The 21,954-nt window shown below is 43.5% G+C and overlaps 1 protein-coding gene across 1 annotated transcript in view; it reads right to left on the bottom strand.

Moving 5' to 3' along the window:
* The window catches only part of CNTRL (centriolin), an 86,651-nt gene that overhangs the window by 42,988 nt on the left and 21,709 nt on the right, over positions 1-21,954 (bottom strand). The window contains exons 11-15 of the mRNA XM_018564652.1: positions 14,860-15,013; positions 7,445-7,665; positions 5,102-5,278; positions 4,889-5,023; positions 3,333-3,478 (exon numbers count right to left, since the gene is read on the bottom strand). Coding sequence (XP_018420154.1) covers positions 3,333-3,478; positions 4,889-5,023; positions 5,102-5,278; positions 7,445-7,665; positions 14,860-15,013 — 833 coding nt within the window. The remainder of the gene's footprint in view (positions 1-3,332; positions 3,479-4,888; positions 5,024-5,101; positions 5,279-7,444; positions 7,666-14,859; positions 15,014-21,954) is intronic.

The raw sequence follows: 21,954 nt of genomic DNA, 5'->3' as shown, positions 1-21,954 counted from the left end.
AAAAAAAGCTGATTCCCCCTTTAAAGCAACATACAACTAAGGCACCACTCCACTTCATCCACAGTAAAGTATGTCATGTGTACCCGTCATAACTCATATCAAATATTTCCATTGTTCATTTACAAAAATCTCTCTGCACCAAGTAAACAGGGATTTTCTCTGCTAGTACACATTGCATGCATGACTGGTACGCATACAGCCTCTGGAAGTGGGCAAATACCTGTCAGTTTAACAATTTGCTATGCAAGACCAAGCTAAAAGTTTATACATATCAACTGACATCAGGTAAATTTACTTATTTCCATAATCTATGAATATAACATTATAGATTGTGCTAACTTACTGGTTTTGTTGTAGCCTATCACAGATCCCCTATAATGTTTAGAGAGCCTCGTAAGTGAAGTCTATATATATCCTCTAGCCGATACCCCCTATATCCTATTCCAAAGGATTGGAGCAGCACAATAACAGGGATGTGAGGAGATAACAGCAGCATTGTAAACACATATTTTGTCTTCTTACACCCGGAAGCAGGTCAAGTACACAGAGACAGATTCCTAAGTCACCATGACAGGGACAACAGAATTGATCTGTCAAGAGACTGGATCACCAAAGTAATGTTATCCTGTAGAAGTCTGGAGAAAACTGGGCAAATGGAACTGCCATCATGCCTAGGGCTCACATGCAAAAACAAGGAGTTATCAGTTGAGTGATTAAAAGATTTGGACCCTAAACGTTTCTTGGTCTGGTGCTCTCATTACATTTAGATGCATCGATTCGGTTCCTAGCCCCTCCCCTAGAGGTCTCCTGATTCCTTCAGAAGAGCTACCTAACCTAAGCCATTAGGCTCAAGCAGTGATTCCACCCCCCTTCTCTGAAAAATTAAGAAAGATGCCAGTCCAGCGCCCTTTTTGCCATTTGCGTCAGGACCAGATGTAGAGAAGAGTCTGCCAGTAGAAACAGAGCTCTAGAAGGAGCTTCCAAACTTTTATAGGTTGGAGCTTTAACCCCTTCGTGACTGACGACGTACAGTGTACGTCGCCAGCATCGGGGCTGTTTAAACAGAATCCCGGTGACTTTTGCCGTCCGGGACTCTGTTTAAACTTGCAGAGCCGACTGTCGGCTTTACAACAGATACAACAGAAGCGATCCTGGCGACTTACCTGTCGCCAGATCGCTTCTGCGTCCCGAAGAAGGGGCCCCCCCCCCGCCGGACACCCCCGCCGTGCTTCCCGGGCTCCGTTGCCCCTCCTACGGGCCCGGGACCGGCGATCTTGGTGTCCGCGGGGAGCTGGGGAGGAGGTCGACGAACTTCCGTTCATCGATCCCCTCCCCGTTCTATGGGACCGGGAGCGATGCAGATTGCATCACTTCCGGTCCCTGGGCTGTCAGTTCTGGGCTCCTGGAGCCCAGCTATAAGCTATTGAAGTGCGATCTGCACTTCAATAGCTTATTTCCAGTGTAAAGGTGACACTGGGGGTCTTTTGGACCCCCAGCATCACCTTAAAGAGTACCTGTCACCACCATCTGCTATCACATGGGGGGGCTTGTAAGCCCCCCCATGTGATAGCAGTCAAAGTAAAGTAACAAAACAAAAAAACAAAAAAAGGTTTAAAAAAAAAAAAAATTTCATAAAATAAATCTAATAATAATAAAAAGTTTAAAGTCCCCCGCTAAATTGATGACCTGTGGGCATCTTTAAAGCGTCTTCTATGGACTTTTTGGGGTACTGGGGTTTTTCGCCGTTTTACGGATGCACGCAATTTGTAACCTGGGCATGTTGGGTATCGTTTTACTCGTTGTAACCTCATCTTTTATATTTCATTAAAAAAAATGGTATTTTGTTGTGTTTTGGGGCATTTAATTACATTTTTCACTAAATATTGGGGTTTAATAAGGAGTTGCGCTAATATTGCGCAACATAAAAATTTGCAACTACCACCATTTTATTCTATAGTGTCTTGGCATTCAGAAAATATATAATGTTGGGGGGTTTTAAGTAATTTTCAGGCCTAAAATGTGGAATATAACATGGGTACAAAAAATGAAAAAAGGCCTCAGTCATGAAGGGGTTAAAGAACGGCGCATCCTCTACCAGCCACATCCACAGCCTGAATGGACCACTTGTACAAAAGCCTCCTGTACAGACTCGGGGTGAGAGGCAAGGCCTCAGATACCACGAAACCCAGACAAGCTGGTAGCAAGTGAGGGTCAGATGACTGGAAGTCCCCGAAGTCACTGTAGGTAAGCAGCAGTAATGGATCGAAGATCGAAGTGCCACATGGCTATTGCGAGCAGAAGCAGCAGCGGTAAGAACCTTCTTCAAGGTGGAATGGCGTGAAAAGGCAGATTATGTCAGCGCTCAATCCCACAGGGTTATGGTCTTCTGTGGTGGAAAGGAAAAGGCAATACAGACACTTGGCAACCTATATAAATGATGTTGCAACTAGTACTTGGCCACACCGGACTACTCACTACATGAGTCTTCAGAGTCAAAGCAAGAATTGAGGCAATGCCATTAGTTGTGGACTTGGAAAGCACTCTGAAGTTAACTTTTACCATAACAGAGCCTGGAAAGTTCCTAACACAAAACCCAGTGACCTAAGGCCACTTCCAGGCTATCCCTGCAACATCCAGTCTCAATTAGGTATTCCAAAAGCCAGGCTGAAGACAACTGCCCCAGTGCACAATCCTCCTGTAGGCAGAAGTATAACCCAAAGGTTAAAGGACTTCCTGTGTCCCACAAACAGAAACATTTTGCATGTTTTTATTCATATTTACAGAGCTGAATATCTGAAGCTCAAAGTACACATGGCTGTGAAAGTCAGAGAAGTGACTCATCCTCCTTTCCTCTAGGCTCTCTACCTCTGAACGCTCTAAGGGCGGTTGTGGATCAGCGCGGTTTCCGCACGTATTTTAAAAGGGCGATTTTGGGAGGTTGTGGATCAGCGCGGTTTCTGCACGGATTTTAAAAGGGCGATTTTGGGTGTTTTTAATTGCGCTTTCACACTGAAACGCAATTAAAAAACACCCAAAACCGCGCTGAACAGTACGGTTCCATTGAAAGCTGTAAGGAAACCGCACCTGTTCAGCGTGGCAAAAAAGGGTCAGGGAGCAATTCGGGCGGGAGGCGGATCAGATAGCGCGGAGCCGTACGGTCACATGAACGGTCCTCATAGCAATGTATGGGATTGTTCATGGTGGCCGAATCTCCAGAATGCTCTGCCAAAAAGCGTTATGGCCTGCATTAAATCAGAACAATGCAAAGCATTTCAAAGCAAATACATGTATTGTCTGTTATATTGGGGTTATCACAATGCTGACTAACTTACCTGACTTCACCCACTCCAGTCTGCAGCTTTCTCTTTAGCTCTGACACTCGGCCAGTGATCTGGTCAGGATGTACCATGTTCTGCAGGGCGTCAGTCAGCTGTGCCTGCACCCTCTCCAGCTGCTTCTTCAGCGATTCATTTTCTCTCTTCAGGGGAAAGATCACAGGGATATAGTGACTAAAAATGTGCTACTATAAACACCTGAAGGCATAAACAAAACCAGGAATAAAAGAATACAGTGGTGCGAGACCTCAACATTAGAGGATACTTTCACTGTATAACCCACACAAGAAAAAGACATTTCTGACTGGCTAAAGTGCTTTTATAAACCGGACCCGCCCGTATTTAAAATCCACTAATCAAAGCACACTTGGCATAAAGGTGAATTTAAAAAGCTCTATGTTTTGCCTAAAAGCAGCCAATGACATTCAGACATTCTCCAGTTAAAATTTCTTTAGTCTAAATCTGATTGAAACAGTAAATTATGAATGACACTTTATTCCATTAAATCTTCTCTAAATTAATTTGTTGAAACCTTAAAGGTGAGGAAATGGCTGTATGTGGCTGGGTGAGAGAAGGATAAGTGAAATCATTCAGTTACACACCCCATTACCGCTATACCCGAGTATTTCTTCTACATACAATGATAGGAAATAGGGGAGAAAAGGGCATTTTGACAGATATCACCATTTAATGTTTATAGAACAATTCCAAGAATTAAGAAAATGATTAGGTGAACCAACAACGTCATACAGGAAATAGGATAGGGGGATGCCAGCACCCTATTATATATATATATAATTTTTTTTTTTTTTAAATTATGTAGACAACCTCCCCTTCCTGAAGAAGCGCCCTAAGCGCGAAACGTTGAGAGAATACTAGGCTCCTCCTCTGTGTAACCTTCAACATCTAACGCTGTATCATGCTAAATTACAAATAATCATGTTTCTGTTAAGTTATATTATCTAATCATGTTAACGAGATGTTTAATCATGTCCTTCCATTATCATGCATTGCAATTCAACCAATCATGTTATTTATCTATGTATGAAGGACAGAAATGGAGTGAGCCTTTCAGGGAGATATATAATCATGTTGTCATCTTTTACAAAATCAATTCAATCTTTTTAACCATTTGATACGGTTAATAAACAATATATTTTTACAAATTTATTGGTCTGGAAGTTGTCATTCAGCCTACAAAACCCCAGCTTTCCTCTTATTTTTCTAAACAATTGTCCTTCAGGGGTGTGGGATCCACTGCACAGATCCAGGTCACCTAATCTTGAATTCAACTTTAAGACTTTGCACATGTTTTGTTTGGAATGTATTTAGCCAATTTAAACTGAAAGTTTAAGTAGGGTTTAATCTCTCATGACAGTGTCCCTTTAACATTACTAATCTGTTTCCACATAAAACGTGGGTGAAAAGTTCAGGGTTTGGTGTTGCTTTCACAACACTGCAGTGACTATGGTCACAGACACTTTATTCACCTCAGGGCTGTGTTTTGCTCTATACGGTTCCAGCTGTGCACACCACAACCACATGATACCCACCTGCAGCTGCTGGAGCTGAGACGAAAGCTTTTTGCCGTCTTTGTCCTTCTCCTCCAACATTTGAGCCTTAGTCAGCGCATTCTCCAGTGCATGCCTGTCTCTCTGCAGCTCAGCTTTCAGCGCAGAACTCTCCGCCTGCAGAAATATCACAAAGAGGTTTGGCATTTCCTCCATTTCATAAACCATTATCAACTTAATCATGTGACGGCTTACATGTCCCTGCCGTTTCCTTCTCTCTAGCTCCTGCTTCAGCTGTTCGATCTCCGCTTCTCGCGCTCCAAGCTGCTCCTCTAGCTGGGCTTCATATTCACTGAGGTTGCCCTGGGCCTGGCGAAGAGATTCGTTCAAGTCTTGCTGTTCCTGGAGAGTACGTTCCAACTCTTCGATCTCCTAGAATAACAAACACTGGACTTCAAAAGGCAAGAATAATGCCAGCACTAACCTGAGATCCATTATGAAACAAATGCAAAACCTCTAAAAAGGTAAAGCATTATAATACAGAAAAGACATAAAAAACAGAGCGCCGCCTCTATGTGTAAAAACCTTTATTAACCACTTGCTGACCAGGTGTTTATACCCATTTCCTGTCCAGGCCATTTTTCAGTATTCAGCGCTGCAGTACTTTGACTGACATTTATTCCGTCATGCAACTCTGTACTGAAATACATTTTATACCATTTTTTGGGGACACATAGATCTTTCTTTTGGTGGTATATAATCACCACTGGGGTTTTGTTTTTGGTTTTTTTTTACTATATTAAGGAAAAATTACAAAAAATTTTGAAAAACAATAGTTTTTTTTACCATAATCACCCAGTTTTTTAGTAAAATATAAAAGACGGGGTCACGTTGGGTAAATAGACCCCAACATGTCAAGCCTTAAAATTGCATGCATCCGCGAAATTGCAAAAAACTACTATACCAAAAATTTACCATAGACAACGCTTTAAAAGCTTTTAGCACTCATCAGTTTAGCGTTATCAGTGATTGATGGCCCTAGAATTATTGCTCTCACTGCGACATTCGTGGTGATATGTAACATGTGCGGCATAATGGTCGCAATCGGCTGCTGTGAGCTTGGTTTACGTGTTTCAGGGGCAGGGAACTTGCCCCTGAAACGCGTAAACCAAGCTGCTAGTGGACTGTTTGATGTGACCAGAGGCTGCTGTTCTATGTAGTCGGGGCAGATTACTCCCTTCTAAACGACAGTGCCTATGCTAAGCGTGCTGAAATTGTACTCTTGTGAGTACATATACCTATTTTTCTCTTTTAAATAAAGATTTTTCCACATTTTTTTTCTCTGTTTTTTATGTCTTTTATGTATGTGATGGGAACCCCTGATCCCTTGGATGAGCAGCCCCTTGAGGGCCTGAAGAGCTGATACTGTGGGAGGACTGTCAATGGCAGCCATTTAGCACTAAGAGAGAAATAAAAAAACTTATTTTAAAGCATTATAATGTCTATAGACATCAGATGGCACTGATCTTTCCATAAAAATGCACACTTAGATTGGCCAGGCAGTCAAGACAAGGACTAGGGGGGGGTTGGGTGAAAGCAAAATAAAAAGTCCATGAAGCAGCTTATTCTGGGGGCAAAAAATAGTGGATGACTAGTTAAATTCAATCCAGTCAACAGTTCCCCCAAAAAGGGCTGTCTGGAGAGGTAGAGGAGCACCTACAGACACATGGTTGTCTATATGAAAAACAAGATTGTAAAAGCGCTATTACAGGTCAAAATAGACCTTATTTAGCAAACTGTTTGCATTGCCCAGTTGCTCATAAAACTAGCTGTCATTGGAGTAATGGAGAATGTGACTGGCAGCTGGGACTGAGAGTTCTTTAGAAAGCTGAATAACAACACAGTGAGAGACAGCTGCTGCAAAGGCTGCAAAATCCCGGACTGAATAAATGTCAGGGTATGTAGGGTAAAATGTAGGAGCACTACAAATTATTAATTCTGATACATTTTTCTAGCCTTGTCATTTTAGAACTTCCTTTCATCATACGCCAATAAATGTCCATGAATTCATTTTTAAAATTGATACTTTCTACCTATTTTTGTTTCCTTCTAGCCGTTTAGGCTTTTGAGGAATCTCTGGAGCCCAATGGTCCATGTTTAAATTACATACACTGCAATGGAGATGTCTACAAAATGTTATCCTCAATGCTACTAGCATGTACTAGCTAAATGAGTTTACTGTGAGTACTTTAATGTGAGTACTGTGGTATTCTGCAGCCTAAGCTGTGTAGACAGAGTCATTGCATATTTGCAGCTGTGGATACACAAATAAACAAACATTCTACCCAGTTTACCCCTGTACCCACAGTCATTTTGCAGTCTCACTGGTACAGTTTCCCTATGTGAAGTAAAAATGTTTTTTCACTAGAGATGGCAATTCAATAGGGATGAAATAAAAAGGAGGAGATGAAATTTAAGTGAAGTCACTTGGGCTAGTTGAAAACAGAAAATTAAAAATCACTCGAAATCCACCAGGACTTCTACGTTTAAACCTAGTCAATGCACCATTTTTAAATGATGCGACATTATGTACAATACCTTCTTCAGATCTTCTGTGTCCTGTGCTGCCGCTTCCAGTCTCTCCCGCTCCTCCTCCAGCTCTTCTAGTCTCTGCAGCAGAACTTCCCGCTCAGACTGCAGCTCCCGACACTCCTCATGGGCTTGCTTGGCCTGACCCTTCACACTATCCAGGTACTCCTGTAACCCGGAGATTATCCCCTCCAGATCTCGCTTCAAGGCCTCATTTGCAGCTATCTGACCTGCGCACAGTAGACAAAACACCATTAACATGACTCTGTATCATAATCTACTTGCAATACAAAATACAGTTTTAGATGAGTTTTTCTGTCTTCATTTGGCAAAACTCTGTATAGTTGTCTATTTTGCCCAGTGATACCCTGCATTGGTTGGGTCCCTAATGTGTTTGGACATGAACAGCACTATGTGGTCTTGTGACACAGGGAACAAATCCGACAATGGAATCAATGTCTTGCCATCTCTTCAGTGTATTGATAAGGATAGAAAATAACTGCACAAACCCATATCTTTAGTACACAAAAAAAAGGTAATCAAAAAAGGGTACAATTACATGGAATCTAATGTTAATGTGGGATAACAAAATATTTCACCGAACTTCCATAATCTGAATATCTCACAACACAAGCTTACAGTCAAAATGATTGCCACTGTTATATTAGCCAACCACATTGGTAAATTCAGCCATAGACATTGTTGGGTAGTCAGACATGCAGCCACGATATGACCACCCTCAAACATTTAAGTTAGCTGCCAATAGCAAATCACAAGAAGTCACAATACACGTTAGTGTTTACCCTATAGAGCAGTTAAGATAATTCCAGCAGTATAAACAGGGAAACTACAAGTACAAGAGGTAAAAACTGAGAGAGATGAGCTAATGGAGAAAGTAGAAGTACAAATTTTAGGTGGAGGCAAGATAGGCTTTCCTGAAAAGTTGAGTTTTCAGGGATCGCCCTAGTGGCAGACAGGAGTAAGAAAATCGCCAGACAGACAGGGGTATGGGGTATGGAGTATGGAGTTTGAAGGTAGGAAAAAGGCTCTGGAGAAGTCCTGGAGGCGAGCATGCGAGGAGGTGACAAGGAAGCTAGTGAGCTGGAGGTCTTGAGAGCAGCAGTGGAGTGGACAGTATGGGTGAAATTCTGAGATGAGGTTGGTGATATAGCTGGTTGTGGATGGCTTTGTGTGTTATAAGCATTTTAAATGTGATATGTTGTGCTAGCAGAAGCCAGTGGAGGAATTGACAGAGGTGGGCAGTGGCCAGTGAGTGGCTGGAGAGGTGAATATGTCTAGCAGCAGCATTCATAATAGAATGAAGGGGAGGTAAGCCAAGAAGTTGCACTTATCATGGTGAGAGATAACTAGGGAGTGAATGAGTTGTGGTGGTGTTTGTCAAGGGGGAGATTTTGCATATGTTAAAGAGGTAAAAGTGGCAGGATTTAGACAGCGATTGGATGTGGGGCCTGAATGAGAGGTCAGAGTCCCGGATTACACCTTGTACCCTGACATGAGTGGAAGGTCTGATAAATGTGCCGTTGATCTTGATGGAAAAGTTGGGGTAGGGTACATGGGGGTGCAGAGGAAATTCTATGAGCTCAGTTTGTAAAAGATTGAGTTTGAGGAATTGGTGTGTACACCATACTGAAATGTAAATCCGTTAATTATTAATGGGTGAGAAAACTGAAGGAGTGTGCTGAGGAGTCTAGAAATAGATTTGGGAGTCATTTGCTTAGAGATGGTATTGAAAGCCTTGGGGCACTTCTACAAAAAGAGGAAGAGGAGAGAAGGAGATAGCATTCTATGTCACATCACATTCTCAAACAATTCATCCCCACACAGCTACCTCCTCATGTATCACTTCTCCCTCTCTTTTAGATTGTAAGCCCTCACAGACAGGGGCCTCCTTACCATCTAGTCTTGAATTGTGATTGTAATGTCTTCCTTATATTGTAAAGCGCTGCACAAACTGTTAGCGCAATATAAATCTTGTATAATAATAATTATGTGATATGGAAGGTGCACTGAGAAAAGGAGAAAACAGAAGAGCCATGGAGGCCAAAGGGAGTAGAGTTTTGTTTGTTTTTTTGGAGGAGGAGGAGGAGGAGTGGGTGTTCAACTGTATCAAAGGAGGCAGAACTTACTAATAAGGCCCCATTCACACGGAGCGACATGAAAATTGCGAGATTTTCTGCAAGATTTTACGTGTGTGATATTGCGTGACTTTTTCCTATTGGGCTGTATGCAATCAGGAGCAAAATCTCTCGAAATGTGCAGAAAAAAGTGTCATGTAGGAGCGACAAGCTACAGCGACGAGCTACAAGTGATATTGAGCGGCGAGATGTGAACAGCTCCATTGAAATGGATTGGAGAAACTACATAGAGCGATATCGCGTGGAAATATGAGTGATAATCGCTGCAAAAATCGTGCGATAAATCTCTCAGTGTGAATGGGGCCTAAGGAGTATGAGTACAGAGTAGTGGCAATTGGACTTAGCAGCTTTTAAGTCGGAGAGCAGTCTCATTGAAGTGTTATGTATGAAAGTCTAAGCTGTCCTCATAAAATTATAGTTAGGTGGGGTGGGGAGCGTAAAGCTGCCCATACACCTTACAACCATTGCACGACTTTCGTTGTGCGATGGTTGTAAGGTAATTAAAATCTCTTACGATCTGCCCATCTTGGACGGGCAGATCATACTTGCGATCATCGCAAGCCCGCCCCGCTGAGGGGAGGGCTTCCGATGATTGCAATGCTGAGCGGGCAGTGTGCGCTTGCGCACACCGGCCCGTTCGGCATTTGTCTTCCGAGCACGCCACTAACCCGTCGAACATCGTACAATGTTCGGCCGGTTTTCGAGCGTGCTCGGAAGACAAAAGACCGTACAGTAGAAACGGTCGCATGCCTTCCATACACCTGCCGATTATCTTAAGATAAATCGGCAGGTGTATGGGCACCTTCAGCCAATGAATCAATTAGCGCAAACAAGAGACACCTGGTTGATAGTGAACACTTTTCACATACAGACAGGCTGGAAGAAACACAAGATCAGGATTTTGATCTGCAAAAGGCAGCAGGAAGATAAATATTTGTAAATAGCATCAATAAGTTAAACAGATGCCTGAGGCAGGAATTACCAGTATGTACCTGGTCAGGGTTGTACCAGTTAAAAGTAAAATATTAACTGAAGCACAGCAAAAATGCAGGAAAATTTACTGAATTTCCTCCCACACTCTAAAGACATGCTGGAAGGTTAATTGGCTCCAGTCTAAAGCTGGCCATAAACTTTCATTGTGCGATGGTTGTAAGGTCATTAAAATTTCGTACGATCTGCCCATCTTGGACAGGCAGATCGTACTTGCGATCATCGGAAGCCCTCCCCGCTGATTGCAGTGCTGAGCGGGCAGTGCGCGCTTGCTCACACCGGGCCATGCGGCATTCATATCCAGACCACGCCACCAACCCGCCAAAAATCGTACGATTTTCGGCAGGTTTTCAAGCGTGCTGGGAAGCCGAATGTTCTGCGACCTAACCAGGGGCGGACGGACCATTCGGTCCGTCGTGCACCGCATAAGGTGGGGTCGCTGCCGGCAGATCCAGCCACCGCCGCCACCGCATACAGAGTCTCCTCTCTCAGCCGATCTGCAGCTGCAGGCGGCTGTCTGTCACGCCCCCTCCCGCCCCAAAACAAAGTGAGCCGGCTGGGTTGCATACCAGAGGCCGAACGCTCTGGAACGCACTCTTTATGGTGTGACTGGGCCCTTTAAAAGGAGAACTATAAGGTGAGTGATTTCCACTCATCTTCATAGTTAGAGCCGATTTGTGACAAAGAAGCTGTTACAGGTCAGCTCTATCGATCGGGAAGGGAGCAGAAACATGCACCGATCCGCTCACTTCTCGATCATTTCCCTGCAGAGGGTGGTGACTGTCAGTGCAATCGCCCTCACCAGAACGCGTGGCACAACGGTGCGATTGCGTGCACTATTTTTTGCGATCACATTACTCCGTGGGCATCGGTGTGGCATGCGTTCCGGTGCAAGTGCAGGTCGGGGGTGTGGCTGCGGTGCCATTACCTTGAATGCACCACCACACACTCTTCAACCCCAGAACGCAGGGAGGCTGTAATTATGCAATCCACTGTGCTCCAGCAACAAACTATGCTGGAACACACTGGATTTGGTGTGAACAAGCCCTTACACTCAGTTGAGGGCCCGTTCACGCTATCCAGTGCGTTCCCCACACAGTCCCATGGGTTGAACACACTGGATCACATAAACAAACTCTCCTTGCGTTCTGGAGTGGGAGGGGGTGTGGTGGTTCCATTCATGTCAATGGCACTGCAAACATGCCTCCCACCCACACTGGAACGTGTGGTACCACAATGCACTGGGGGGGTTTGTAAAAACTGGTGCAGCTGTGCATGGGAACCAATCAGCTTCTCTCCTCAGTTCAACATTTGAAAATGAGTGAGAGGTGCCGATTGGTTGCCATGCACGGCTGCTCCAGTTTGATAAATTCCCCTCACTGTGTTCTAGTGCAGTGCAATCACAAAAAAATAGGGCATGCCTGATTTTTTGCGATCACACCGCACTGGTATGCAGTGCATTGAGGTACCTCATGTTCCAGTGTGGGTGGGAGGCATGTCTGTAGTGCCATTGACATGAATGGAGCCACCACGCCAGAATGAGCCTTTGTTTATGCGATCCATTACGTTCATCCCATGAGACTGTGCGATGAACGCACTGGATAGTGTGAACGGGCCCCGAGTGATAAACACACCTTCATAAGGTTGTTCTGGACACTGTTCTGCCACACCTGCCTGATAGTTACCCTATCAGGCAGGGTGCTCGCAGTGACTGCGGATGGCGCCGCAAATATCAGCAATTGTGTAGAGATGTCACCAGCACACCAAAATCCTTCTTAGCATAAGCAAATGTTCATTTATTGAAGTTCCTTGTCATATAAACAACTATTGTTTATATGACAAGGAACTTCAATAAATTAACATTTGCTTATAATAAGAAGGATTTTGGTGTGCTGGTGACATCTCTACACAATCTCTAATCGGGTGGCTGCTCACTCCCAATTAGAGCCTCGGGAGGCCCCAGCGGACGGCCCTCTAACATGCCTGATTAGAGGGCTGTGCCGGCCTGATCTGTGACACAAGAATGTTTATACAGGTGGGACTTGTGGGAGAGGCTTGTATATGGGCGGAGGACAAGGGGGCCCCATAACCATGTATTGCCGGGGGGCCCCATGTGTTGTCAGTCCGCCCCTGGACCTAACAGTAGATCACGCTCGATTATCGTACGATAATCAGCAGGTGTATGGGCACCTTCAATTGGTCCTCATATGTACGCATGTAAGACAGGGACCTTAGACTGTAAGCTTCTAGAGGGCAGGGACTGATGTGAATTTGCAATGTGTAAAGCGCTGTATAAATTGTCCAAAACTATGGAAATACCTAAATACCTATAATAAATAAATATGTATGTATGGTTTTATCAATTAACTACTATGTTCCATATCTTGTTCTTTTTTCAAAACAGTCCAGATTTTGCTTTTTAAAAAAAAAAGAAACGGAAAAAAAAAAAAAAGGTAACAGCAGTATATTTTTGAGTATGCATTTGGTATGAAAACCTGCTGTTTGCCTGGCTGTGGGTAATGACCCATGGCCTGGCTTCCTGATTGGCCAGGAAGCCGGCTCCATGTTCCCTTGCGGCACAGACAGTCAGAGGAAATCTCCCGCTGACCGGAAGTTCCGGTACCAGGATAAGTATCAGAGCATTTGGACGAGTATGAGTACTCAGTATCGGCACATCCCTAGTAAAAGATAATCACATACACATGTACAGCTTAAAAAAAAAAAACGCCTTTCTTTAAGGCAGCATAACTAAATAATTATTTTTTGGCATAACACATGTATTTAAGCTTAAAATCTAGAAAAGCTGAATATTCTGTCTCTCTCTCTCCAAGCACTATTGTCATAATCAGGGCTGGGTTTGGAAACTCGCCTCGAAGGTCAGTTAAGAATAACAATTCTGCTGTGTTTTAGAACAAAACACAAATTTTCCTGCCACTACAGAGGAAACTGCTGTGTGGGGCCTTCAAAGGCTTAGTGTTTATAGACTGCACCCAAATGTAACTAGAGAAATTACAGAGGAGATGAATTCCTGCAGAACAGCACAATCCACAGAACTCAATAAAAAGTCCCATCCATCATAAATCCATCAGCAAACACTGAAAATTGTGGGTGGGGTGGGGGGCGGGGGAGAGAGACATAAAATACAAGACACTCAACAGAATAGAGTTTCTACTAACATTCAAAAAGTTGCTTGAATATTCAACTTTTTGAAACTGGAGGGTATTTAATTAAAACAAAATAAAATACACAGCTGACCTTCTCTCAGTCAAAGAAGTGCCTGACTCTTAAGGTGGCCATACACCTTACAACCAATCACACGACTTTCGTTGTGCGATGGTTGTAAGGCGATTAAAATTTCGTACGACCTGGCCATCATGGACATGCAGATCGTACTTGCGATCATCGCAAGTCCAGCCCGCAGAGGGGAGGGCTTGCAGATGATTGCAATGGTGAGCGGGCAGTGTGCGCTTTGCCCGCTATATGCTGACAGTGCAGAGTCGTGTTGCAGTCGGGATCCACCCCGCTGGCTGATTGACATTGGCAGCCTGATTGTGCCCACCCCTCCACTGTCCGTCCCTCCAGTCAGCACTGGAGGATTCAGAGAGGGGAGGGGGGAATCCCTGTGGGGAGTGGTGATTGACAATTAGCCTCATCTCTTCTTTACATGTCCCTGCAACCTGCGTACGATTTTCGGCGGGTTTTCTAGTGTGCTCGTTATACGAAAATCGTGCGACCATATAGTAAATGCGACTAAATCCATGAACCCATCACACTCGAAACCGCTTGTTTCCAAAGAAGATCAGTCGGGTGCTGCGGTGATCGACGGATGGCAACCGTCACGTAACAGTGGAAGCATCCCCTTCCTCCCCCTAGAAGCATTAGTTGAAGCATCCCCAGTGTGGCCACATGTCATTGCTTGAGGAAGGGGATCCTGTGTGACCCCAAAACGGTCGTCGTATCTCTGTGATATGTCGCACCTCTTCAATAAATAAGACTTTTGCTTCACGTTTATACTGGTGTGCCGGTGTCCCTGCTTCTACATACAGTAAATGCGGTCGCACACTGCCGTTACACCTTACGATTATCGTACGATCGCGGTATCACCCGTGATTATTGTACGATAATCGTCAGGTGTATGGGCAGCTTTAGATCACCCATAGACATCGGAGAATGGCTGCTCTTTGCTGTGCTGTAGTATATTTAAAAAATTAAATTAAATTAAAAAAAAAAAAATCACACCTTTGAAGCACCGTCCTCACATATCACACATATACAGACCTTCTGTCAACTGTTGTTCCAGGTCTTTTATCTCCTCGGTTTCTCTGGCAATACGGGACAGCATCTCATCCAGGCGTCCTTCCAGCTGCTTGTACTGTCTGTCCATCATCTCCAATTGCTGCTCCTTACTGGCCTTCTGGGCCTGCACATGGGCCTGCATGGAAAACATATTGTGCATTAGAAAGGAGCCTCAAGCATGCAATAAAAGCAGTGTTTTTCCCTACAGTAACCAATCAAGTCCTTCAAACCTGCAAGTGGGGCATTTGAAGCATACAGGCTGCTTGGAAAAGCCTCAGGAAAATAAAAAATGGAAACACTTCTGATAAAGAGGCCTCAATACCAAGAAGCCATTACATTATATCTTTTTGATACATTTACCTTTTCCTTAGACATGCATTTGTTCACTGTACACATGTGACTTATACTAGAAAGCGAAAATCTGATTAACTGCTATAATTAAAAGGAGTCCCCAAACAGCCTGATCTCTACAAGTAACAATTCCAATTCAAGCATCACCGGAACTTTTTTTGGCCTTAGTTCTCTTATGGATTACAGGAGGACATATACTATGTCCTCCTGTGACCCAAAACTCAAGCATATAGTGGCCTATTGTGCTATATGCTGACAGCACAGAGTCGCGTTGCAGTTGGGATCCACCTCGCTGGCTGATTAACATTGGTGGGCTGATTGTGCCCACCTCTCCCCTGTCCGTCCCTCCAGTCAGAGCTGCAGGATCAGAGAGGGGAGGGGGGAATCCCTGTGGGGAGCAGTGATTGACAGTCAACGCTCTCTGCAGGGAGAAGATCGGGAAATGAGCAATCAGTGGTATGAGAACGCTTATTTCCTGATCTACAGAGCTGACATGTCACAGCTTCAGTGTCACACATGGGCTCTTATTATGGGGATGAGTATTTCACTCTCCTCATAATTATTCTTTAACCAAGGATCAGTCTGGAAATGACCCATACCAAACTCTTCCCACCACTGAAATCTCTACTATTATTTTTGATAGTTGACATCCTTTCTCTGTGCGACAACTGCACCCTATTCATCCCAAGTCACAGGGTACACCATGAGGAGATAATGGTAGAATGCCTCACTGTCTGTCTACAGTCACCCTAACACTGTTTATCCTTCAGACTCTTCCATGTATGAAGCCCAATCTGTTCAGTGTATCTCTATGATAGCATATATTACGAAGAAGAGAAACTAAAATGGAGTTGTAGTTTCCCCTTTAGTTTCAGCCTGATGTACTGAAGTAGAGATTGCATGTTCAAAATAATAATAATAATATACTGTAGGTCCAAATAGTTTAGGAGTAAGAAATAGTGGCTTGTAGTCAAATACAATGCTTCCCTTGAAAGTAAAAGGTGTAAAGAATAAAATCAGGATGTTGGACGTCTATGTGATGCCTGCCGCATTGGAAGGGTTCCAAAGAAATTAAGGTGGTGATAACATTTCAGTGTCTGCCTTCTCGCTTCCTCTCAGCCTAGAAGTGTGCACCTCCTCTCTATTCCCCCACAAACACTATGTGTGCAGCGCCTCCAAAGACCAGAGGACCGACTGTTTGATCATAGAGCATAGTTGCTAAGTGCATGGCTGTCAATGTCACCCAGAAATCTTGGAAGACCTCTCCCAGTGGTTGAAGTAAATCTTTCAGGTCTCTGGAAGATGATCTGCATCTGCACTAGGAAAGAGGTGATGCCACCGGAGGGTGAAGGAAGTGGGAAAAGTGAAAAACAGAGGGGGGAAGCCCAGAAACTCCCAAATTAGCCTCATCTCTTATTTGCATGTCCCTGCAAGCACAATAATTGGGTGGGGGGGGGGGGGCAATATCATGGATTTAGCAGGGACAGAGAAGCAGTGCTGGAACATACAATGACAGAGTTGCTGCATGGCAGTGGGGGTGCTGGATGGCAAAAAGGTGCAGTGTTTGGAGTGTTAGGTGACAGGGAGATGTCAGTGTACAGAGTGCCAGGGGTACTGGATTCTTCAAAGGCCCAAATGCAAGACCTGTCTACTTGCAAGCCTGCAGGAAGGCTTCTACACTCTGACGCCAAACAAATTGTTGGGTACAACAGTAGAAAAACACATTGCTGAGTACAATAGTGGGACAGATAAGGATTGAGTTAGAACAGATTTTCAGTGGAGGATTGGGATGCAAAAGTGGTCAGAAGAAGGTAGCGATGCAACAGAATGACAGAGGAATTGGAATATAAATACAATTACAGATTGGGGTACAAAAAAGGTGCAGAGGGGGATTGGGGGAACAACAGAAGAACAGAGAAGGATTGAGGGTACAACAGATTTACAGAATGAGGAACAATAAAGGGATTAGGGGAAAGGGTGCAGAAGAGAGATGGGGAGGTGAAGGCCAGGTTCACATGAAGATAGATTAGTAAACTGGAAAAGAGAAAAATCGCTGATCTGATAAAAAATAATTTGAAAAAGTAATCCAAGCACAATGGAATGGTTTATAACTCAGCACATCATATATAATGATTCAGTCAATAGAAACAAACATGGGAATAAATCAATTAGTTGGTAAACCTGGTGCCAGCTGTTCTTCGCTAAGAGCTGGTTAAATATTAATGACACACAGAGGACGTTAAAATGAACTCTACATCTATAGACAGAAGCTGAAAATGAGATCTACTGACTTTGTGTCAGAGGAAGTATCATGCATCTTTGTGATGCATGTCACAGCAGTGCAGTACTAGATGTTGTGGAACTACAAATCCCAGCTGTTCCAGGCCAACCAAAAAACTGCACTTGGCTCAGCTTTACACAACTTTATAAAACTAGTTCACTTTATTAGCATTGAGCCAGCAGTCACATACCAGCAGCTAATTAAAAACAGCCATTAATTACCAGCCCACTGAAAATAACTCCAAGCGTAATTCTACAAACGCTTTACATGTTCACTGTCCTAAAGCCTAAATTGACTATTATCAAATACACTCCTTGTAACTTACTTGCTGGCCATATTCTATGTTCTTTACTTTGCTGTGTCTTTCTGGTTGGACATATTGTTTTCATATTTTACAGATTTCCATTGGTGATAAGTACACACAGCAAACCTTTACTCAGCACTTACAGCCATTCATGTACTGTGGAGCTCACAGCAGCATCTGAAAAGGAACAGTGCATGCACTGTAGCGTATCTAGCCATATAAGTTATTGAAACATCTATTATATTTAATTTATTTACATACACAGACAGACTACTAAACAAGCTTTTAGCATGTCGTATATGCTGCTTTCAGCGCAAGCTGTCACTATAGTCTTAGCAACATCTGTCAGTTTGTCTTACAAGACATCATAGAAGGCATTATAAATAAAGTGCGCTGCCCATGGAAAACAATGAGCATCTCACGTGCACTATATAACCTACTGTATATGTGAATGTATATGTTGATATGATTTATACTATGTATATATAACAACCAATGTAAGCAACCTGTAGCCTTCCAGGATGTTAAAAATAACTATAGCATGTCGTGTCCGATAAGTCCCTAACTGCCCTCCTGAAGAATTACAAGTCACAGCATGCCTTGCTAATCAGGAACATGGGCATCTGAGGTACTACAAGTTCTGGCATCTGGCAGCTACTTTCTGTAAAAGAACTACAAGTTGCTGATGAGGCATACTTAGACTTGTAGTTATTTAGCCATTGTTTACACTTCCACATTTCTTTTGCTACAAAGTTAAATGTAACTTTGCCACCAATTTTCCCTGAAATCTTTGCTGCTCAGAAAGCAGAACAGACTGCGCACTACGCAGCAACAAGACAAGACAAGCTTCAGTAACTTACAAAGTTGTAGCCTACAGCAGCTGGGAAAGGCAATCCCCTATGTGAGCAGAGCAGGGGGACAGGGCATGGTGCTGGGTATCAATCTCCTCTCCCACAGCAATGCATCCACTTCCTCATGTCATGGTGAAATGGAGGAAACTGCTCGTCTGGTATCCTGACTTCGGAGCCCCTGATGGTTTGAAATCACAACACAGGAAGCCCGAACAGCCAGCCAATCAGAGGCCAACATCTCAAGTGTCCCTCCCCCAACACAGACTTGAATTGTTCTCCGTCTTGTAACACTCATCTACAATGTATCCATTTAGAATGCTGCTGCCCTGGATGCAGGCCACTATTCATCATAATACACAGTGCTGGGTGTCTTCTAAGTCAGATGAGAGTACAGAGGATGAACAGACGCACACTGATTGCTCCCAACAGGGCTCATTATCTGGGAAAAGTTTGTGTTCTACTAGATCATTACACCTAGTGACAGCAAACAGTGTAATGATGCAATCTCGATTTCACTGCACTCATCCTGTATTATTTTTAGACCTTCCCCAAGAAGGTCCGGGGAACAGAGCAAAAGCCTTAAAGTTACAGCCAGCAAAAAAATAAAAAAACAACACTACAAGTTGGTCCAAATAAATACAATTTACAATACACCCACACATATAGATAGATACATGCAAGTTTTAGTAGTAGCAGTCTTACAATTATCAGTCTCCGGCAGCTGGTACATTCATCATGGCATTTCCAGCATTGTCCCCAGCAGCTACATGGGGCTCATTCAACCTTATGAATTTATTATACAGTGATAAACAATTATTTGATCCCCTGCAGATTTTTTAAGTTTGCCCACTTACAAAGAAATGAAAGGTCTATCATTTTTATCATAGGTGTATTTTAAATGATAGAGACAGAATATCAACCAAAAAGCCAGAAAAAAAACACATGATACAAATGTTATAAATTGAGTGGCAGTTCAGTGAGTAAAATAAGTATTTGATCCCCTACCAACCAACAATAATTCTGGCTATGTGGTACACAGATTAGTCCTGTCAATTTAAGAATGAGCTCCTAACGACAACTCGTTATGTATATAAAAGACACCTGTCCACAGAATTTCTTTCTTCCATTCAAACCTCACCACCATGGGCAAGACCAAAGAGCTGTCAAAGGACGTTAGGGACAAGATTGTAGAGCTGCACAAGGCTGGAATGGGCTACAAGACTATCAGCAAGAAGCTTGGTGAGAAAGAAGGATTTTCACAAATGGAAGGAATACAAAATAACCATCAACCGCCCTCGGTCTGGAGCACCATGCGAGATTTCGCCTCATGGGGTAAGGATGATCATGAGAAAAGTGTGGGATCAGCCCAGAACTACACGGGAGGAGCTTGTGAATGATCTCAAGGCAGTTGGGACCACAGTCACCAAACAAACCATTGGTAACACAATACACCGCCGTGGAGTGAGATCCTGCAGCGCCCGCAAGGTCCCCCTCCTCAAGACGTCTGAAGTTTGCCAATGAACATCTAAATGATTCAGAGAAGGATTGGGAGAAAGTGCTGCGGTCACACGAGACCAAAATTGAGCTCTTTGCACTAACTCGACTCTCCATGTTTGGAGGAAGAAAAATGCTGACTATGACCCTGAGAACACCATCCCTACAATCAAGCAGAGGTGGAAACACTATGCTTTGGGGTTGTTTCTCTGCTAAAAGGTACAAGCGGACTTTGCTGCATTGAGGGGCCAATGGACGGGGCCATGTATTGTAAAATCTTGGATGAGAACCTCCTTCCCACAGCCAGAACACTGAAGATGGATTGTGGATGGGTCTTTCAGCATGACAATGACCCAAAACATACTGCCAAGGCAACAAAGCAGTGGCTCAAGAAGAAGCACATTAAGGTCATGGAGTGGCATAGCCAGTCTCCAGACATTAATCCTATAGAAAATTTATGGAGGGAGCTGAAACTTCGACTTGCCAAGCGACAGCTAAAAAACCTTAAGGATTTAGAGAAGATCTGTAAAGAAGAGTGGACCAAAATCCCTCCTGAGATGTGTGCAAACCTGATAACCAACTACAAGAAACGTCTTAACTCTGTGCTTACCAGCAAGGGTTTCTCCACCAAGTACTAAGTCATGTTTTGCTTGGGGATCAAATACTTATTTTACTCTCTGAACTGCAACTCCATTTATAACATTTGTATGATGTGGTTTTTCTGGATTTTTGGTTGATATTCTGTCTCTATCATTTAAACTACATCTATGGTAAAAATTATAGACCTTTAATTTCGTTGTAAGTGGGAAAACTTACAAAATCTGCAGGGGATCAAATCATTATTTTCCTCACTGTAATCCAGCAGCAGAGATATGAATTTATGATGTATGTACCTTGGCATCAAATCATGTGCAGCAGCTTAATTGCTTTATGGGAAATTAGAGACTTTCTGTGCTCTGACTTGCACAAAGACATTAAAAAATAAAAATGCAGGAGAACAGGACATGTGGCATCCACAAAAACTTAGTGCATGGCAAAGAGCAAGTATAACGTAGATATACACTGCTCTATATGGTCCAATTTCAAATTCAAACACTGAATTTCACATCTTTCAAAAATGCTTCACAAACACATAGGATTTGTGTTTTGCTGCTGCTATGTACACCAGCCCTTGTAGAGCTGGGAACTCAGGAGCAGAGATCTTCCCTCCAGAGCAGCCAAGAGACATTGGAGGCCAGCGAGTAATTAAAGCAAACCTGTCAGAGTAGCACAAAGTCCTATAAGAAAGTGCCTTGTAAGAGAAGTATCATGCTTATACTCCAGCTGTCTATTTCTCCTACCTTCCCTCCGCTTCAGTACTGCAGCCTCCATCCGCTTCTTTGCCATTCAACATTTCCGGAGGATTGGATGCTTGTATCCCTCGCAGCGCCACAGTTCCATTGTTCTAACCCCCTTATCACTATAGTGCTGAGCAGTGATGCAAGGGTCAGAAGAAGGAGCCACGGTGTGTGGTGGGGACACAGATATCTGACATTCCGGTCGTGAATGCTATTGGAGGCTGCATAGCTGAAATGGAATGCAAGAAGCAGACGTTAAACACTTGCAGAGGCAGCAGAGCACCTTCTTTTAGGATTGTTGCTACCCCGCTATGGCTGTTTTAAACAAACCAGCATCCAGTCAAATCTGAAAGAACCATTTTTACTAGTTTAGTCTGAGGTGTGCACTATAACACTTTGTCCCTCTTTACAAGTTCTTTAGCATTTTCATTTTTTTTGGGGGGGGGGGGGGGGGTTGTT

Source organism: Nanorana parkeri, unplaced genomic scaffold, assembly GCF_000935625.1.
Source record: "Nanorana parkeri isolate BGI_ZX_2015 unplaced genomic scaffold, ASM93562v1 scaffold770, whole genome shotgun sequence".
NCBI classification, from domain to species: Eukaryota; Metazoa; Chordata; class Amphibia; order Anura; family Dicroglossidae; genus Nanorana; species Nanorana parkeri.
This window is presented reverse-complemented; position numbering and strand designations above follow the sequence as displayed.